Below are 17831 nucleotides of genomic sequence, written 5' to 3' on the forward strand. Positions count from 1 at the left end.
GGATTTGAAGTGCTCTTTTTTTCTCATATGAGGTGGTTATAACAATTTCAAATGAAGGCCTCACTCTGTCGGCCGACTAAATTTTCCGGTCAATCAAGAGCATTTTAGTCAAAAAATAATTTTAATTAAATTAAATTAAAAATTAAAAAATTTTCTTTTTAAAAAAAAGAATAGAAAAAACAAGGGAGGGCTAGCAGCCCTGCTTGTGGCCGGCGGTCATGGCCAGCGACCCTCACCAACCAGAGGCGAGGGCCACTATGGGCAGCGGCTATGGTCAGTGACCCTCACCAACTAGAGGCGAGAGCCTACCAGAAGGGTCGAGTGACCCTCTCCCAGATCTGGCGAGGGTCGTTAGCCCTCGCCTCGGTTTGGGTGAGCATCGCCTGCCCTCGCCCAGGTCTAGGAGAGGGCCGCTAGACTTGTGCGAGGGCCGGCGACGCTCGTCCAAACTAGGGCAAGGGCCGACGACCCTCGCTAGATCGGGGAGAGGGTCGCCCGACCCTCTCGATTCTGTCAAGGGCCACTAGGCCCTTGACTCTGGTCGGCGATGGTCGCCAGCCCTCGCTAAAGAGCTAGCGACCACAGGCGGGGGAGGGCTAGCCCTGTTTTTTTATTTTAATTTTTTTTTAGTTGGTTTTTTATGAAAAAAACACAAAAGGAAAGAAAAAAAAAAAGGACAAAAATGCCCTCGACTCCGATAATGTTAGGCTCTTTTTTGAGACAGAGATAGCCACTTCAAACCCTTATTTAAGATAATGTTCACTTTAGGTCCTTATTTGAGAAAATGAAGAAACTTCAAATCCTTATTTGAAAAAACGAGAGACCTTCGGATTCTTATTTGAAATTTTCCCTATGATAATCACCCATCTCAATTATTATGTACAGGGGAGCATCCTAAGTGGCTCATCACACGTCATTTATGATAGCGATAATCGATGCCACTGTTATACTTTCGCACGCTTTTAACGTTAGCTTAATGCCAACATACCACGTTCAATAATGCTACTTGAATTTCACTTCAGTCGACATCAGTGCAAATAATGGCAAAAACTTGACCACATTTTAACATGAGATGATTGAGCAGATGGCTTGGCCTGGGCGCATTCGCGACGCCACTTTGCCAGGATGCCATTAGTTCCCCCGTGATTTGGCAGCCACACAACGACCACAAGCTGGGCGAACATATGTGTTGTATTCCCTCACAATCGAAGAACTTGAGTTTAAACAGAATGTGCTACACATGTATAAAACCCTAACGATTCTACTTGCTAGCTAAAGTAAACATAAGCCCGATCCTTGCGTTAGAACTTTCACGAGCAATAAAATGTGAAAGGGCGCACACAGCTTGACACCGACATTTAAATACATAGGACCAAAGCCTCCTCAATTCCCTTTTTCCGAGCGTCACTGTCAGTTAACACGCCTCAGCCTCAATCCCACATCGACTTCCCTGTCCTGACGAACCAAACCAGTTCCTGGCAAGATAGCGGTCGGGGAATCTGCTGATGCCTCAGACTCGTTTTGCTTCTTAACTTCAGCGTCCTCTCCAAAGTTATGGAGCCGGCGCCCGATCAGGTACCTATCATCCCTTATGGAGTTGTGAAGGTTAGTGAACCAGACATGGAACCTCTTGGCGCAGAAGCATAATACGCTCAAGGCAAGGCATCCCAGCCATGCAAACCGATAGACAGCAGAATTAACCACCAAAGGGTATCCAAACACGGGAAACACCCCTCTTGCCAAAACATAAGGCACACAAAGAGCAGTCAGAAGCTTCATCATGATTGGTAAGACGATCTCCCGGAGGACCCAAAGGCCCTGCAGCCTGGAGAAACCATCCTCTCTCACCCTTTCAAACTTTAACCGCCAACTCTCATCGACAAATGGCATCATATGATCCAACATGACCTACAGAAGAAGCAGTATGGGATTTAAATCGATAGATTCATAACCTATGGGATTCCCAAAGTTAATTAATAGAAGGTAGGACCCGAACAATTGAAATATTACAGACATAAAATAGCAATGTCTAGAAAATTCAGCTTGAGATAATGATAAATACTCCCCAAACTGTTAAAGAATGAAAGCCGTTTTTTAGCCTGACTTCTTGTTGTTTCATCTCACCCAGCATACTAACTAAAAGCTCTTCAAATCCAGTGTCGCATAGTAACAGAAAATGGAATCACTACAGAAGACGAGTTATTCCTCGAGCAAAAAAGATCTCATCCAACCACCACTTTGATCTCTTTACACTCGAGTGAGATGAAATAAATGCACTGGGAACATAAAACAGGATTAGTCAAATAGGAGAAGGAAGCTTGTATGCAGGAGCAATCAAGCTGCCTTTCCTCCTCCATACTAGTAAGTACACGAGCATATAGCATATTTCATATGGGGAAATTCTCAGCTTACACAAGTCCCTCTAAATCCAAATAAAAACACTTACCAGTCTAGTCCAGATCTTCAGGAAGATGAGTCCGAGAGCCCAATCTTGATACAAAAGGAAAACTGGACTCTCGTCTGTAGGCACTCGCATAGGCACAATAACCAAAAGTTCAAAGAGCAAGCCAATCAACACTGGAATGACAAAAATCTGCACGATAATTGCAGAAATCAGTGATGCAATAATCCATAAATAGCTACCTCTAGGAAACTAAACATTACAAGCAAAGAAGAGAATGCTTCTCACCCATAACGAAAGAAGAGCAGAACTCTTGATGACTATACAACTGCACTTCCAGATTTGACCCAGCAAAATAGCAGCTCTCCTACTCCTAATGTGCTCAACTGTGTATCTTGATCCCGCAATCCCAGTCCAAATAACGTAGCTACCGATAATAAAAGCATATAGATCTACAAACAATGCCATATCAGTTCAAACAAAATCATCAGCCTTTATCCAAAGAAATGAGTCACAGCTAAAACAATTTGAACCAACCACATACCATTGCACTTGATCCCATGAGTTATTGGGAGAAGGGGAATGGCATTGAACAATTTTCGTCCAAGTGAAACAGGCACTATGATTAATGCTGAGTTGAAGATAAGTAACGTCATCCATGCCACCATTAACAAGAGGACAATACGGAGGACAAAGCTGTACCTGCTACAATATGTTAAAATGACATGTCATCCAACTAAGTTTCTGCTTGTTTTCGGAAAGATTTGGGAATCATGTAGTCCATAAAACTAGAGAAGGCAGGAGATATGGCTTTAAACAACACCAAAAAACTGAGGGCTACGACAATGTTTAAATAAAAGAAAGAAGAAAAAAGGTGGGCAATAATAGACAGATAAAAGCTTATCCAAAAACTAGAACAAGAGAGTCCTGTGCGCACACACGCAGAGAGAGAGAGAGAGAGTAATCCAGCGGTGCCAAATATATGACCTTTTTAAGCATGAGCATCAAAGTTGCGGAATACAATATAAACTTACTCAGAGTCAGATTGCTCATCGAAGTCATATTCTTCCACAATATCGATATCATTGGCAACTGCCATAGCTCTATCATGTCCGCCAAGTGGAACTACCTGTAGTCGATCCTGCCTTGCTGGCTCTCCATTTACAATTTCCTGGGTGCCATTATCATCGGGTCTAGGTAGTAAGAAATCGGTCAAGCCCAGGGCCCAGCCAACAGCTGTAAACCAATAGTGAAGAAGGGATTTGATAGTTGACCGCAACTTAAAATGCTCAATTGCAAATGGGATACAGATTTGAAAGAGAAGCATGTCAGCGGGGATTTCAGTAAAGGGATCAGAGACTCTGCAAAATAACATGTAAGTTGTAAGTGTCAGCAAAGTAGATGACACCGAAACCTCAAAACTGCAAATGTAAGCGAGGAGATAATCTCACGATATATCAAGCGGAAAGATGGAGGGTGCTATCCGCATAGCAAGCTTCACTGGTAAAAATACCAGCATCACAATTAAACTACCATAAACCGCCACTGACAGCAAAACCCTGCGGGCATGCTTGTGGACTGGGTCATCAATGAGATCGCGGAATGGATTGTAGTTTGGATCAGCAGGATCTCGAAGGAAGTACAAAACCCCATTACGTAGAACCTAATAGACACATCCAAAAGAAAAGGCTAAAGAGATGAACAGGAAAGCTATGTGGTAACATTTACAATATATAGAACGACTAAGCAATAAAGAAAGTAGGAGAAAGGTGCATACCCCTCTGAGAAGGCTGACGAAAATGCTTATCTGAAGCATGTAAACTATTCCCACAACCCAATGAACCAATGAGCTTGCTAAAGGGGAAAGTGAAAAGAATTGAACTCTATTTGACATCGACTTCCCAAACATTCTTATCGTGCAAACATCAAGCCACCATCCACACATCAATGGGAATACCCCAAGTTCGATTACAAGAAGAAAAGCAACCTTGATCATCGTCATCAAATGCCTCATAGCAGCCAAGAACTGCCGAAGAAGAGATGGAATTGTCTCTAATATTGAGGCAATACCATAGAACCTCCGGTTAGTCAATGGCTCACCCTTTGTGTACCGAATCAAAAGAACAATCCCAAGATAGCATAACACCGCAGAAAAGATCACCAGATATCCAATAGCAAGAGTGGTGACATCAGAGAGCCTTGATGTTCCAATGGGAGCTGCTTTCAAGAAATCCCCAGAGAGATTTGAGCTTATGTTGCTGGAGATTTCATTTAATCCACTTGTGTTTGCACTCAAAACCTCTGCAACCTGGCCAACCAGACCGTCACTTTGACCCTCGGAAGACGAGTTTGTAACGGCAGTTAATGCATTCTTCAATGTAATATTCGCCAAGGATAGAGCTGAATCTGTGAGTGGCATGACTTTCGACAATACTGGGCCATTAGCAAGAAGCCATGACAAGTAATAAAGCGTGACCCGTCCTAAAGAGAAGGGGACAAATATTATGACACCAAGGAAAATCATGTTGCTCGCCAAGACCTGCAGAGGAAGAAATCCAACCAGTCAATATGGGAATTAAAAAAATTCTTGAGGAGCATAAAGACAACAAAACTTCTTCATCTCAGCCACAAACAGCAAAGAAGAATGCAAATAACCCAAGCGGAAAAGAGACTTACTGTGAATGCATTTTCAACCAAGTGAAAAACTGGACCCTGCATGCCAACCAATTCATCGAAGGGCACATCCTCTGCACCATCGGCATCATCAAGACCATCAAACATTTGCTCAACATGAGCTTCAAGACGAGCTGCCTGCATCTCCCATCGAGCTGCAACATTTTCTGCATTTCTTCTAATAATTTGACCAGCACCAGCAATTCCTTGGGCACCATTAGCTTCTTCACCATTAGCGTCACCAGCCAAATTTCTATTAGGTGGTGCAACAGGTCTTCTTGCAGCCCTGGCACCGTTTCTGTCCCCTTCGTCATCCCTCTCAGCATCTTGACCTCCAAGCTCCCTTAAATGCCTGAAGTAATCCCTCAAAGAAGTTGCTCCAAGAAATATAAACACAATACTTGCAGAAAGCAGGAATCCATGCAGGCAATCAGTGAGAATAACTGTAGTCGACAGGTGACTCAGGAACAGTCTCTGAGCTTCATTAAAACTCCTCACAAAAGCCAAGCGCCATATCCAAAATGTAATGAAGGGAATTATGAGGAGCCAAACAGAAAGAACAAAAGTAAGGCGCAAAAAGAATTGCACTACATGGCAAGCTTTCATAGCCATCCCAACCACAAACTCCTGAAAAGGAAGCCTCACTGGAGCATTCTCTGCATAGACAGGCGAGAAGGCAAATGCATGCTTGCACACCTGCAATAAATCAGATAAATCATAAATAGTCGCCACCAAAAAGTCCAGCTACCCCAAGGATCAATAGGCAGATACAAGGACGAAGACTATTGGGCCCAGCGATCAGAATTGACAGCCCTGGTAGAAATAAGTAGCGCAACGAAATATAATACGCTCAATCTTGTCCAGAACCCCTCTTCCCACATTCTCAAAACCTAAATTTGAATCATCCTACACCATAACAAGCAGAATTTGTCTGCTGTAAATCGTACACTTTCACACGCAAAAAATCATCCCAACTACAGTTGAGTGAGGATAAAGGACATAGACTAGTACCCACTGAGAAGAAACTGGCTAAACGGCAGCGGTTAATAACAGTAACTAACCAACACGTATCCATCCACCAAGCCGCCTCTAAGATCATTAATGAAAAACGACAAGTTGACACGAATCATTGCGGTAGCTTACCAAAATATCACCTGCCAATTTAGCTTACTCGTATATCCATTCACTAAGCAACCGCTAGATCATTAATGAAAAAATGACTTCAAATAAGTTCTAATTAACAGAAACAAATATACAAACACAAAAATCACCGAATGAATACGTGCCATTTGACAGCTGACACAATTACACCGACCACACACCCCAACCCCCTCCCCGAAAAAAAGAGAGAGAGAGAGAGAGAGAAAGAAAGCAACTAGTCCGTGTCTAAAAGAATGCCTTCAGAAGATTTTTTCGCAATTAATCTTCGGATACACTTCCAATTACTTGTTGCAAACATCAGGTTATCGGGTTCGAAGCATCACAAAGTCAAATTCACTCGAGAATCTCAAGAGAAATATATATATCGTACGCCCATGAACAGCACATATATGCACATATGTTCAATTAAACACATCTTTCTAATCAGTCAAAAACGAAATGAACCATAACTGCAGAAGACGCCCTAATTCTATCAAAAAGGAAGTACGAATCAAGAGCTAAACAAATTCTGGCACTTTCCAGTCAAAAACGAAACGAGCCATAACTACAGACGACGCCCTAATTTTTTTCGAAAAGGGAAATATGAATTGAGAGCCAAACGAATTCCGGCGCTTTCTTCCCTTAACGAAATGATAATCGAGGCGCGCGAAGGAACCAAACCTCGCATTGACGAGCATTACTATGGTCGAGCCACTGGAGGAGACAGTCCTGATGCACGAACTTGATGCTGCCGCTGCAAGCGCACGGGTACCGGAGAGGGTTATCGGCGTCGCCGGGGTTCCTGCAGATCCGGCACACGTCCTCCTCCTCCTCCTCCTCCTCGTCGTACCTCAGCCGACGCGCGTGCTCCGGCGCGGGCGCGGATTGCTCCGGCCGCGACGCCGAATCGGGGTCGAGGGCGGACGAGAAGGGAGCGGGAGCGGCCGAGGCTGCGGCCGCCGCGGCGGCTGAGGAGGCGGCGGCGGCGTCGAGGCCGGAGCCGCCGCCCTCGCGCGGTGGGGGTACCGCCGGTGAGATCTCCATGCGTAATCGAGGTTGACGGAGGGTTTGATCTTCGGTGATTGGAGAGAGAGTCGCAGCCTCGCCCGTGTTGCTGCGAGGAAAAAAAGGTGGAGATGGAGGAGGTGATTGGGATTTTTTTCACCCGGCGTCCCGATTCTGCCCCTGGGCGGACGAGTAAATTACCGTATCGCCCCCCCCCCCCCCCGGGGTTTTAGCTTTTTAATAAATCGCGCTCATGTTAATTAAATTTAAACCGCGTTGATTAGGGAGAAAAGGCGGTTTTCAGCGTTGCGTTTTTTTTTTTTGGCTCGCACGGCCACGGGCGGAAGGGAAGGGCACGTTCGGGATTTCGCAAATGAAAGATAAGCCTGCCTTATAAAAAAACAAATGAAGTTTTGTTATTCCATATGATTTTGGAAATGAAATTAACTATCAAAATCATTTAAAAATATGAAATTTCTTGATGAAAATATCATTGACCCTCTCGAACTAAACTAGTGTTACTTGCCCATGCTCTTCACCTTGATTTTATTTTTGCAAAATTTTCGCTTTGTGTATTAAAACTGCCGTTGTGCTCTTGCGCATTCGACTTAGATGAAAATATAGATGACGCTAATTACGAAAGTTTATCGAACGGAAGGAAGCGTCGATTGAAAAATAAGATACAATATGGTGGATGATTATAATTAATTAATTCGATTGCCTTATATACGAGTTCGCGCTACACCTATCCCTTTTAGGCTGCTAAACGGTTAAATTTGAAGCGCTAACATTCGCGAATAGATGTAACGCACGAGGTGTATAAGGTAAGAATCTTTTTAGGTCGGCCGATACTTGCGTCATTTATGATGGCAAACGATCAGTTTTTACTGTTTTTTCGCCGTTCCTGCTTTGCCCGGATAGTGAAGTGCACTCTGATGGGAAGGCATATCGAAAATGGAGGTAATTTCCATTGAAGAGAGGCAAGTCATGTCGTGATCGAATTATGAATAGATGCCCCCAATTTGGTGCCTTTTTCCAGAATCATATGCACCACCAAGCTACTTTGGTGGAGCTAGCTATGAATGTGGGCCAATCACAAAAGTATCAAACTGTGACAGGCGGAATTTTACAGGATTCGTCTGCTTATTTCACGGAAACATTAGTCTCCAAGAATGAACTCACCCGTTAAATCAGCCTTTCGATTCCCTCAAAGAATCATCAAATAAAGATATACACCAACCCCTGCTTAAAAAACACGGAAAAAAGACCGACTACCCGGAATACGAGTCGCATCTGATCCGACCTGTCACTAGGAAATTTATGATCCCTCCGAATCATCTCACTCTTTCACTGGATCCCAGGGGTAACGCATCCCCGTCGACCTTCTCTTGCTGTCGAACACAATTAAATCAAAACGATCATGGCTTCTTCGTGTCGACGAAAGATGTCGTCATCCTCATTCGGGGGTGGGTTCTCAATCCTGGTACAGAACAAACTCGGCTATATCATTGAGTCCCGCTTCCCTGTAACATTCGGCGATTCGCTCGAGATGGTCAGACCAGGTCCCCTCAACAGAAGCTAAATCTAGCAAGAAAGCAGCCTCGTCCAAAGAGACCTGTGTTACGATGAAGAACTATTATTTACTCCTTAGGTTGCGAAATCAACACTCCTTAGGTTGCGAAACCAACGAATCAAACAGGAATCTCCTTCTATTGTCAGTAACTTTTTCTTCCTTGAGATGTATGAACTATGCAACTTGAGATACCTGTGCAGGTGCCTTGCCCTTCTTGATATCCTCTTGTTTTCCCTCTTCCGACACTTTTTCTTTGATGTACTCTATTTGTTCATCCTCCCACTGTGCTATTTGAGCGACTTCCTGAACCACCCGACATTCTCGCAACAAGCAAAAGAGGCACTGAAACAGAATCGGTTCATAACAATGAATAGGCATACCTCATATGTGCAGCCTAATGTCCACCATGGCGATTTTAGAGCCACCCTGGCAGCATCTTTAGCTTCTGAGGCCCGTCCAACTCTGCCAAATGTGAACTATTGAGAGAGAGAGAGAGAGAGAGAGAGAGAGAGAGAGAGAGAGAGAGAGAGAGAGAGAGAGAGAGAATAGGAAAGTAGCATGTGAATAAAGTAGAATTAATAGACCTTAGTAAAATCTCCGCATAAAAGGCAAAAGGACGTCCAAATCCTGGAAAGAGATCTTTCTTTGTATAAAACTCTCCAGTCACCATGGCTGACACCTTGCACACAGAATTATGATGTTCACAGTAATGCCACTGACAGACAATATGAAAAAAAAGGGAATAGAAAGACAAATTGGTAGGAACCCACTACATCCCCCTCGTCAAAGTGGCGAGCCACCTTGCGCTCCAAGACATCTGGAAACATACCAACCTGGAAAGAGACAAAAAAGCAAAAAATGAATCAAATGAATTCAGTGTAAAGTGAAAGCTAACTCACTTTCTTGTTTGGTTACCTTTTTCAAGAGATACGCCTCAAGATTCTTAATCTGTGATTTTGCAAAATCACCCTTGTTATAAAGTTCCTTACCAGCCTCAGATGAAGTATGGTAGAGGTCATCACTACTCTTCTGTGAATTGGCATCTTCTTCAACGAGAATCCTATGTATATACCGATCAACCTGTTCTGCAGAAGCTAAAAATGCTAAGCTTCTTTCACCAACTGCAAACAAATATGGTAAAGGGGTAGAGCAAGAGCTCATCTCATGGACTGCTTGGCATGTACATAGTTCCAATAAGCAGAAGTGTATAACCCTGAGATGCTGGAGACAACATGTTGACCAAGATATTTATGCATAAAGTGAATCATGCAGCTCAATGTATTACATTCTTAGCTAATAGCCACACGCCATGCTTGTGGACTCCAACAACCGGCATCTCCATCCTGTGATGAATGGCAATGAACCGTAGATAATTTAAGGGGTGTAAGAGCTACAATTAACTTTCTAATATCCACCACAGTTACAGTGTCTTACCCAGGTGGGGCTGTTGGCCACCTCAGCAACCCAGTAACATCACCTAATTGAGACCAATAATTCAATCATTATGATGCTTCATGAATTGCTAGCCCTAGATACAAAAGTACTTACTCCTAAAACAAACTACATACGCTACCTGAAAGATTTTGCGTCAGAGGAATGACTAGGGGGATCAACCCTTGCCTAGATCCTGGAGACACTATCGTTTCACCTGCAAGCAAAGAGTTTAATAATTAGAAGGACAAGTTCTATAATGGCTCAAAACAGGGAATAAAGAAAATCATTAGATTTTAGTTGATATCTTTTAGCTGAAACACTAATTTTGTGCATTTTGATCCATTCTACAGCGTTAATGAACTATGCCCAACTTTCAAAATCATCATCTTAACTAGACTTTAGGACACAGGGCGAGTGGCAACAGAAAAGAGTAATCATCCCTTCCTCGGAGAACTTCTTTTTGATAAGTACCCCTTTCTCATATAACTAGGATACTAGGCAGAAAGGATTGCTACAATTTCTTGCTCAAAGGTCAATCAATACAAATGAAGACAGCCATGACAAGTTTCACTCCAGACAAATTATGCCTTATATTTGAAATCATCCTCTCCACAAAGCATAAAATATGGACTTCCTCATGTATCATGAGCAACACATCATCAATCAAAGGGAGGAAGGTTTGACTTAAAGCTACCTCTTGTTTGAAGCACTTTTAGCAAGTAATGAAGATGCTTAGGAGGTTCAGCAGCAGCTACATCCTTGATGAATGATAAATGACCTGCATTTTGATTTACAAACTCCCAAGCAACTCAGCCTCTAAGCACGAAAAGGAGTGAACAATAATATTGCAGAAAATCAAAAAACCAACAACGGAAGGACAAAAAGTTTCATACTAAATTGTCATTTTCTAAAGCATCGGGATGTCATTGGAAGTAAGTCAATTTTCAAACCCGACACCCAAAAAAGGAAGAAGCTGAGCTTTGATAGTACGCAATCGCCTTAAACGAGTCTTTCAGAAAATATCTGACCCCCGCCTCAAGAATGTACATGCTATAACCAGTGAAAGCTTAACCATAGTGATTAGAACTTCAACTTCATGCTGCTATTAACTGCGAGTGCAGCATTGTTGCCTTAGTTAAAATTAAGTCATTCTGTCAACAACAATCCATTGTCATTGTCGGCCAAAGTATGAAGTCCAGCTTGAACGAAAGGCATTGTTATTCTGTCGCACATGCTCTCTATTCTCGAAGATGTTACTACTGCGATACACTCACTCAAAAGCAAGACAGCTAAACTCAATCCCAATACGAAAGAGTGACAAACTTCACACAACAGGCATCACCACATCTGCATTGCCTTGACCCCCCATCCCAAGAACTCGGGGGGGTTCGCGACTAAGTCGTCGGGACGCAGCGAATTCAATCAGCACAGCGAAATTACTTCAGTACCATCCAAAGCTTGACGAAACAGAGAGATGGGTCTTTCATCCGCGAGTGATTTAACTCGGAAAATGCGGAGCTAAGGCAAAATTCACCGCGAGAGAGAGAGGGAGAGAGAGTGTGTGTACCGGAAGAAGAGGAAGAGCATTTGACGGTAGCTCTGGCGCGTCGCAGGGGAAGCAGGGCTGCGCCAGGAGCTCCATGGATCACTCCCACCTTCATTCTTCTTCTTCTTCTTGGCTCTGCAATCTCTCACACGACGCTGCAACTGCGTCCTCCGCCAAATTCTAAACTGTTCAAAGTGGATAAGAGCCCCCCCCCCCCCCGACGTCGCGATCCCTGGGAACCCGGACCGCGCCGGTCCACCCGGGAACCGGACCGGCCGGTTCGGGTTGCGGTGTTCCCTTTCAGCTCCAATCATCCATGACGGCACTTCACTCAAAATCCGAAAGAGAGAGACGGTGACCTGGACTGGACTTCTTCGGAAGGAGCTCGTCCTCGTTGATTCTCCGACCGCCGCCCCCCCGCTCCTCCGGCGGAGTCGCCGTCTCCTCCCTTCCGCCCGTCGGAATTCGGGCATGCAACCGGACAGCCGATACACAAACCTGTCGCAGGTGAATATCCGATGGAGCACGATCGAGATCACACCCGGAAAGAGAAAGGAGCGCGAAATTCGAAGCCCAGAGTTCGAGTCGAGGAGAAGAAGAAGGGCCCAAATCGGGCCCTGATTGAACCGAGAACCGGCCCCGATTCGATCCGGTTTCCATGTAGAACCGGAACCGGTGCGCTCACCCCGGTCCGGGCCATTCAATTCCCTGCTCTCGAGTCTTCTCAACTTCCACTCCTCACTCCCGTGACCTATATACCTCCTTTGTTTCCCTTTCGATTTTTATTTTTTTTTTGAAAAATTTATCGTCCTTATCTTTCTTGGAATATCTTATTTTCTATTTTACAAAAAAGAAATTCTTCAAGGTTTTTAGCTGCTATTGCCATTATTTTATTCATCACATGATATATCATTCACTAAGACTACGTTTGGTTGTCCGGATTTCTAAACAGGATAAGACTGGATAGGATAGGATAAGAAATCCTGGGATTTCTTCATATCCTATCACTGTTTGGTGGACTACGAATTTAAAGTCGGATAGGATAAATTTTTTTTTTTTTTGCTATTCACGGGTCCGGAGGAGTCGGTGAAGGAAAAAAAGCCGAGAAATTTTTTTGGTGAAAGCGCACAAGGTGTAGGGATGAAGATGACGGCAAGTGGAGCGTAGGGTTTCTGGAAAAATAGGCATTAGAAATCCTATCCAGGTCTATCCCACCCCCTCCCTCGGATTTTTTTATCCGGGCTATATCCGGTCTATATCCGACCTTATCCTATCCTGGACCACCACCAAACACAGGATAGGATAAAACATATTCTATCCTGACTTTTATCCGGTCGACCAAACGCAGCCTAAGAGTGCATTTGGAAGAGTTTTGGGTTCATTTCCCCAAAAATCTTTGACAACCGTCGACGAGTCGAGCACGACTGTTGAGTGAAGCGTTAGACTAGAGACGGCATATGGAACTTTAGCTAAAGGCAAAAGATGGACAGTGAGGGAGAAGATGAACCTAGATCTCGGCGATCATCGACCATCCCTCAATGACCATTGACTCTGGGCTCGCGTCGATTGAAATTGGAGTGACAGGTGTTGAGAGAGATGATGAACAGTACAAAATGAGGGCAAGATAGGAATTTGAAAACCTTAGTGATAGCAAAATTGGAAGAAGAAGAAAAATCTCTATAAACCATAATAGAATTTTTCGAAAACACTGCAAAGCCAAACTATAAAGAGGAGGACTTGCCCTAGACTGAGCTTTGCCGATGCTAATTTTGAGTCAAAGTCGTCCAAAATTTTTTACCAAACACTACAATTTTCACACCAAAGTCCCTTTCTGAAATTGTGCTAAACGCAGTCTAAGCTTTGATTTGATAAAAAATGGAATTTTTTTTTTAAATATGAGTGTAGCGGTTGAGGCATCAAATCATTAATGCACGATTGTTGTAAACCAACTAAATAAAACGAGTTGCTTGGATAACATCCTTATCCGATTGAGTAGCGGTTGAGGCATCCATCATCAATGCACGACTGATGTAAACCAACTAGAACAACGAGTAACAATTTTCGATGTTAGGTATGCAAGATTGATGTATAAAATGTATGTCAAGTGATGTGATCAAATGTAAACATAAAGTGGGACATTCAAATGACAGAAGCCTGTCCCATCATTGTCAAAATCATGAAATTCATATCAATGTACCTAGCTTCATTCGCCTGAGAATCGAGTTGCTCTCTTCATTTCTCTTTTTCGATTGCGCGGAGCTCAGCCCTCGAGTGGATAGATCCCGGACTCGAGAACTACCTCACTAACTTCATTGATCAAGTAAGACTTGAGATGAAATTTGGATCCCGAATCCAAAAAATACCCGACTAACTTCATTGATCGAGTAAGATGTAAGACGAAATTTGGATCGATGGCCTAAAATGGTTATTTTTGTCCCAGAGAGAACATCATACGAGCGGGATCAATTTTTTTCCAACCCCCGTGTAGAATCATCACGCACGTATAAGAATACATTACAGATTTTCCCTCCTAACGTCACAAGAAAGTTCCCCTGTTTATTTCTTCTAGTCCAAGGCAGTAGAAGCTGCTGCTGCTGCTGCTGCTTTCATTTCGAGCAGAGCATCCTCGAAGCACCTGGCCAGAAAATCAGGGTCGGGGATGATATCTTTGGCCACCAGAATCTGCATGTCCGCCCTCCCCGCGTAGCTCACCATGTGCATCGTGAGTGCCTGCACACATCGCATCTCGGTTTTAATAAAGATTCCGTCCTCGACGCCGCGGAAAAGAAGGAAAAAGGAAAAACGGCGAGGGGCGATTGGGTTTCGGGAGCCTTACGTGAGGTAAACTCGAGGAGTTCGCCCTTATGTACGTGATGGGGTTGCCCACGACCGCGATCTCCTCATGCGGGCCGAGCACGTTCGAGATGGTGAACGTGGTGTTGCAGACGATCCGGTAGTTGAGCAGGCTCGCGACCTGCATCAGCCAAAAAAACCAGACGCATTGCGAGTTTGTCAGCTGATTCTCGATCTGTTTTCCGAATTGCAGAAGCGTGAACTGATCCATACGCGTGCTCCTAGATAGGTCATGATGATATCCCCGATTTTGTACGAGAAGTGAGCCTCCAAGGACTTCTTCTTCCGGTCGATCATCGACTTGGCTTTTCTCAGGTATTCGAGAGGGTCGCCGCGGCTCCTGTGGTAGTGCACGGGGAGGAGGAGAATCCCGAACTTGTTGCCCCACCGCAGTCCCGGGTTGCCTTTCATCAAATCAGATAGTTCCTGATTAATACCAACACCACACTCGATTCCATCAACTTCAGTTCAAAGAGGAAGAAGAAAGAGTGACATTATGAAAGAAAAGAGAAACGAGGAACAGCAGCGAGACTCGCCTGCAATCCCGGTTGTTCTCGCAGATTAACCATCGCCACTCCCGTTAGTCGAGTCCCTTCCCGCACAGCTGACAAAGGCAAACGAGCATTTTAGTCGGTCGAGATTCGGCGTCTATGAATCGACAAAAATCAGACGGAATCGCCGGAAATGCTACTCCTCTTTTACCGTTGGGAGATCGGTGGTCCAAGTATCTGAACAAACCGGCCGATATGATGCCGAAGAGAACATCGTTAATGGTCTGCATTTGCAGCAATGAATCAGATTCATCATTTGGTATTAGCAAGCAACAAAATCCATTGGTAGTCATGAAATACAAGAAAAGCATGTAGTACTCTTCTATGAAAGAGTAATGACCAATCCATGTAGTATTGGTCGCCCCTGCGCACACCTGCGAGAGCCGTGCAGCCCCGGCGAGTGGGTCAGTCGGCTTCGGGGGCCATTCGCGCGATCCCGGCTGCCGCCGCCGCCGCCAGAATGTGGCCGCCGGCCCCAGGAATTGGCGCCAGCGCTTGCTGGGATTCTGCGGTTATCTGTTTCTCTTTCTTTCCGAACTTCAACTTTTCTTGCCGACGGAAAAAAAAAATTTCAACTTTTCTTTTTTTCTCCATTTGTTTTGTTTTGCTATAAAATTATGAAAATCATGCCACGTCATCGCCACATCAGTTAATGGCGATTTAACCCCCCGTCATTAGCGATGACGACGTGGCATAACTTTTGGGGCGAGATGAACAGTTAAAACACATGGAATAACTTTAGAACTTACCGCATTAGCGACCGCTGACTTGACGACTTTCATGTCCTCCAGCCAAAACCTCGCCGTGGCCAGCTTCCTCGGCCAGAGTTCCACCCCCGCGCCGCCGCTCGCCGGCGTCTTCCGGTCGCTCACCCACATGCTCCTCAGCACGAACTCCACAACGAAGACCACCGTGAACCACACCACCCCCAGCACCCTCACCAACGCCTTCCACCACTCGCCGCCGCCGCCGCCGCCCCTGCCGCTCCTCCCCTTAGACGACGACGGGGGACCGATCGTGGGCAGCGCCTCGGGGTCGTCCACCCGCCGGCACGACGCCAGGAACATCGACATCAGCGAGATCCCGTCGCCGAGGGCGTGGTGGATCCGGAACACCAAGCACCGGTGGGCCATCAGGAGGTGGACGTCCCACAGGGGCTTGTCGTCGCCCAGGAGCCCCGGCGAGTCGGTGGACAGGTCGGCGAGGTACTCGTTGACCGCCGCCTCGTCGGGGAGGCCGTCGGCGACGGGGCCGCGGACCACGACGACGTGGCGGTCGATGTCGACGCGGGTCCTCCTCCAGTGCTCCCGGCCCGCGGAGTCGCGCACCATGAGGCTGCAGAACCTGGGGTGCTTCACCATGAGGGAGCTCTGCATCGCCGACTTGAGCGCGTCCACGTCGAGGGGGTGCTTCACGCCGACGACGCAGTAGATCACCTGGTTCATCTCCTTCTGGAGGAACAGTCGCCCCGCCGGCGTCAGGGGCTCGTCGGAGCCCATCTCCGGCGACCCCATGGGGAAGGAGGAACCTTCAGTACGGTTTGAGATGGCGAGAAAATTACAACAGGGCCTGCTCGAGCGATTCTTGAATGAACAAAACACGTATCGGAACCTAAAGGAGTAGTCTAACCAATTAATCGGACTTTGACTTTGGTGGGGTGCGTGGTGATGCAGAAGAGGGGGGTGGAGTGCGAGGGTGCTCGGTTTGGAATTTTCCGGCGAGATTGCGTGGGATCTCCGGCATGCGGGTTTGTCTTAACGCAGCGAGAGGCGCTGGTGCGAGAGAGATAGCGAAGGAAGGGGGGGTCACGCGGTGGCCCACGGCGATGACGACCGGGAGTTCTCTCGGATCGAAGCCGAGAGCATCGAGTCGGAGGACTTCTTTGACCCGTTTCGTTTCGGCTCGTCCGGATCATCTTTTTTCACCAGGTTGGGGAGGGAGAGGGAGCTCTCGGCATTTTAATAATCGTTTATTTTATTGGATGGTCTGTTTCTGGTAAAAGAAACGACAGCTAAAAAAAAGGGTCGAGCAGATCGTGGGCATGCGAATTGCGAAAGATCTATTTTTATAAACCTTTTGTGGGGTTGATCAAGATCAAACCATTCGATGAAGAATCTAGCTTACATACTTTTTTTTGTGTATGGATTTCATAAGTCAACTTGTTCCGTTTTTCTTGCGCTATTATAGTTATATCTTGAATTTTGTATCGAATGGACCATTAGGGTATCAACAATTTATTGGTCTTCTACTACACCCGCATTAGATCTGTCAAAATAGGTCATATGCCTATTTTTTAACCCGTATTTGATGTGTTAATTGTTATATGGGTTTGTTATATAGATAAATGGGTTTAGACCAAATTCTATGGCTCATAAAAGGGTTTATTAAATAGGTTCACAATTTACTTAGACTCGACTCACCTCAATGACCCTCTCTTCACTCTCTCGATCTCGTATTTGCTCAATCCATGCTTTTCACCTTAGTTTTGGTTTGAATTTTCCTAGATTGAGTTAAACATAAAAAGTGTATTAGCAATATGGTTTGGGTTGAGTATAAGTCACTAGATTTATATTACATCAAAATATGTCAATTCGGATCGGACCATTTTCGACCATACTCAAATCCGACCCGACCCGACCCATCCGTTTAACAGGT

General features: G+C 45.2%; 2 protein-coding genes and 1 pseudogene across 4 annotated transcripts; all 3 read right to left on the reverse strand.

Moving 5' to 3' along the window:
• Positions 1-1173: 1173 nt before the first annotated feature.
• LOC115672582 (probable E3 ubiquitin ligase SUD1) lies at positions 1174-7336 on the reverse strand. Of its 2 annotated transcripts, none has more exons than XM_056304764.1 (9): positions 6896-7336; positions 5078-5770; positions 4179-4940; positions 3853-4064; positions 3436-3762; positions 2946-3103; positions 2690-2853; positions 2447-2593; positions 1174-1908 (listed from the first exon to the last, which is right to left on the reverse strand). In XM_056304764.1, the coding sequence occupies exons 1-9, from the start codon at positions 7256-7258 to the stop codon at positions 1411-1413; spliced, it is 3324 nt and encodes a 1107-aa protein (XP_056160739.1). In that variant the 5' UTR covers positions 7259-7336; the 3' UTR covers positions 1174-1410. The 2 variants fall into 2 exon arrangements, with proteins under 2 accessions (XP_056160739.1, XP_056160738.1); XM_056304763.1 differs by having other exon boundaries at positions 2946-3106; positions 6896-7335.
• A 1048-nt stretch (positions 7337-8384) lies between these two features.
• On the reverse strand, positions 8385-12325 carry LOC115672914 (protein IN CHLOROPLAST ATPASE BIOGENESIS, chloroplastic-like). 2 transcript variants are annotated; one of them, XM_030594913.2, is made up of 11 exons: positions 11794-12325; positions 10921-11004; positions 10366-10440; positions 10227-10269; positions 10078-10135; positions 9708-9872; positions 9563-9625; positions 9377-9471; positions 9173-9254; positions 8985-9095; positions 8385-8834 (listed from the first exon to the last, which is right to left on the reverse strand). In XM_030594913.2, exons 1-11 carry the CDS (start codon positions 11885-11887, stop codon positions 8694-8696), a joined length of 1011 nt encoding a protein of 336 aa, XP_030450773.2. In that variant the 5' UTR covers positions 11888-12325; the 3' UTR covers positions 8385-8693. The 2 variants fall into 2 exon arrangements, with proteins under 2 accessions (XP_030450773.2, XP_056160921.1); XM_056304946.1 differs by lacking the exon at positions 10921-11004.
• A 2003-nt stretch (positions 12326-14328) lies between these two features.
• On the reverse strand, positions 14329-16802 carry LOC115672864 (wax ester synthase/diacylglycerol acyltransferase 11-like; annotated as a pseudogene).
• Positions 16803-17831: the final 1029 nt, after the last annotated feature.

Source organism: Syzygium oleosum, unplaced genomic scaffold (assembly GCF_021117445.2).
Source record: "Syzygium oleosum isolate NSW1041296 unplaced genomic scaffold, Sole_v2.1 Sole_v2.33, whole genome shotgun sequence".
NCBI lineage: Eukaryota > Viridiplantae > Streptophyta > Magnoliopsida > Myrtales > Myrtaceae > Syzygium > Syzygium oleosum.

What these genes read in the sequence shown, in the direction of transcription:
- LOC115672582 (XM_056304763.1), bottom strand. Translation starts at nt 7,258, where the DNA reads ATGGAGATCTCACCGGCGGTACCCCCACCGCGCGAGGGCGGCGGCTCC. An exon ending in GATGAGCAATCTGACTCTGA is followed by an intron (nt 3,107 to 3,435) that starts GTAAGTTTATAT and finishes AACATATTGTAG; the next exon opens with CAGGTACAGCTTTGTCCTCC. An exon ending in TGAAGATCTGGACTAGACTG is followed by an intron (nt 1,909 to 2,446) that starts GTAAGTGTTTTT and finishes CTTCTTCTGTAG; the next exon opens with GTCATGTTGGATCATATGAT.
- LOC115672914 (XM_030594913.2), bottom strand. Translation starts at nt 11,887, where the DNA reads ATGAAGGTGGGAGTGATCCATGGAGCTCCTGGCGCAGCCCTGCTTCCC. An exon ending in ATGCTCTTCCTCTTCTTCCG is followed by an intron (nt 11,005 to 11,793) that starts GTACACACACTC and finishes ATCAAAATGCAG; the next exon opens with GTCATTTATCATTCATCAAG. An exon ending in TCTGACGCAAAATCTTTCAG is followed by an intron (nt 10,270 to 10,365) that starts GTAGCGTATGTA and finishes GGTCTCAATTAG; the next exon opens with GTGATGTTACTGGGTTGCTG.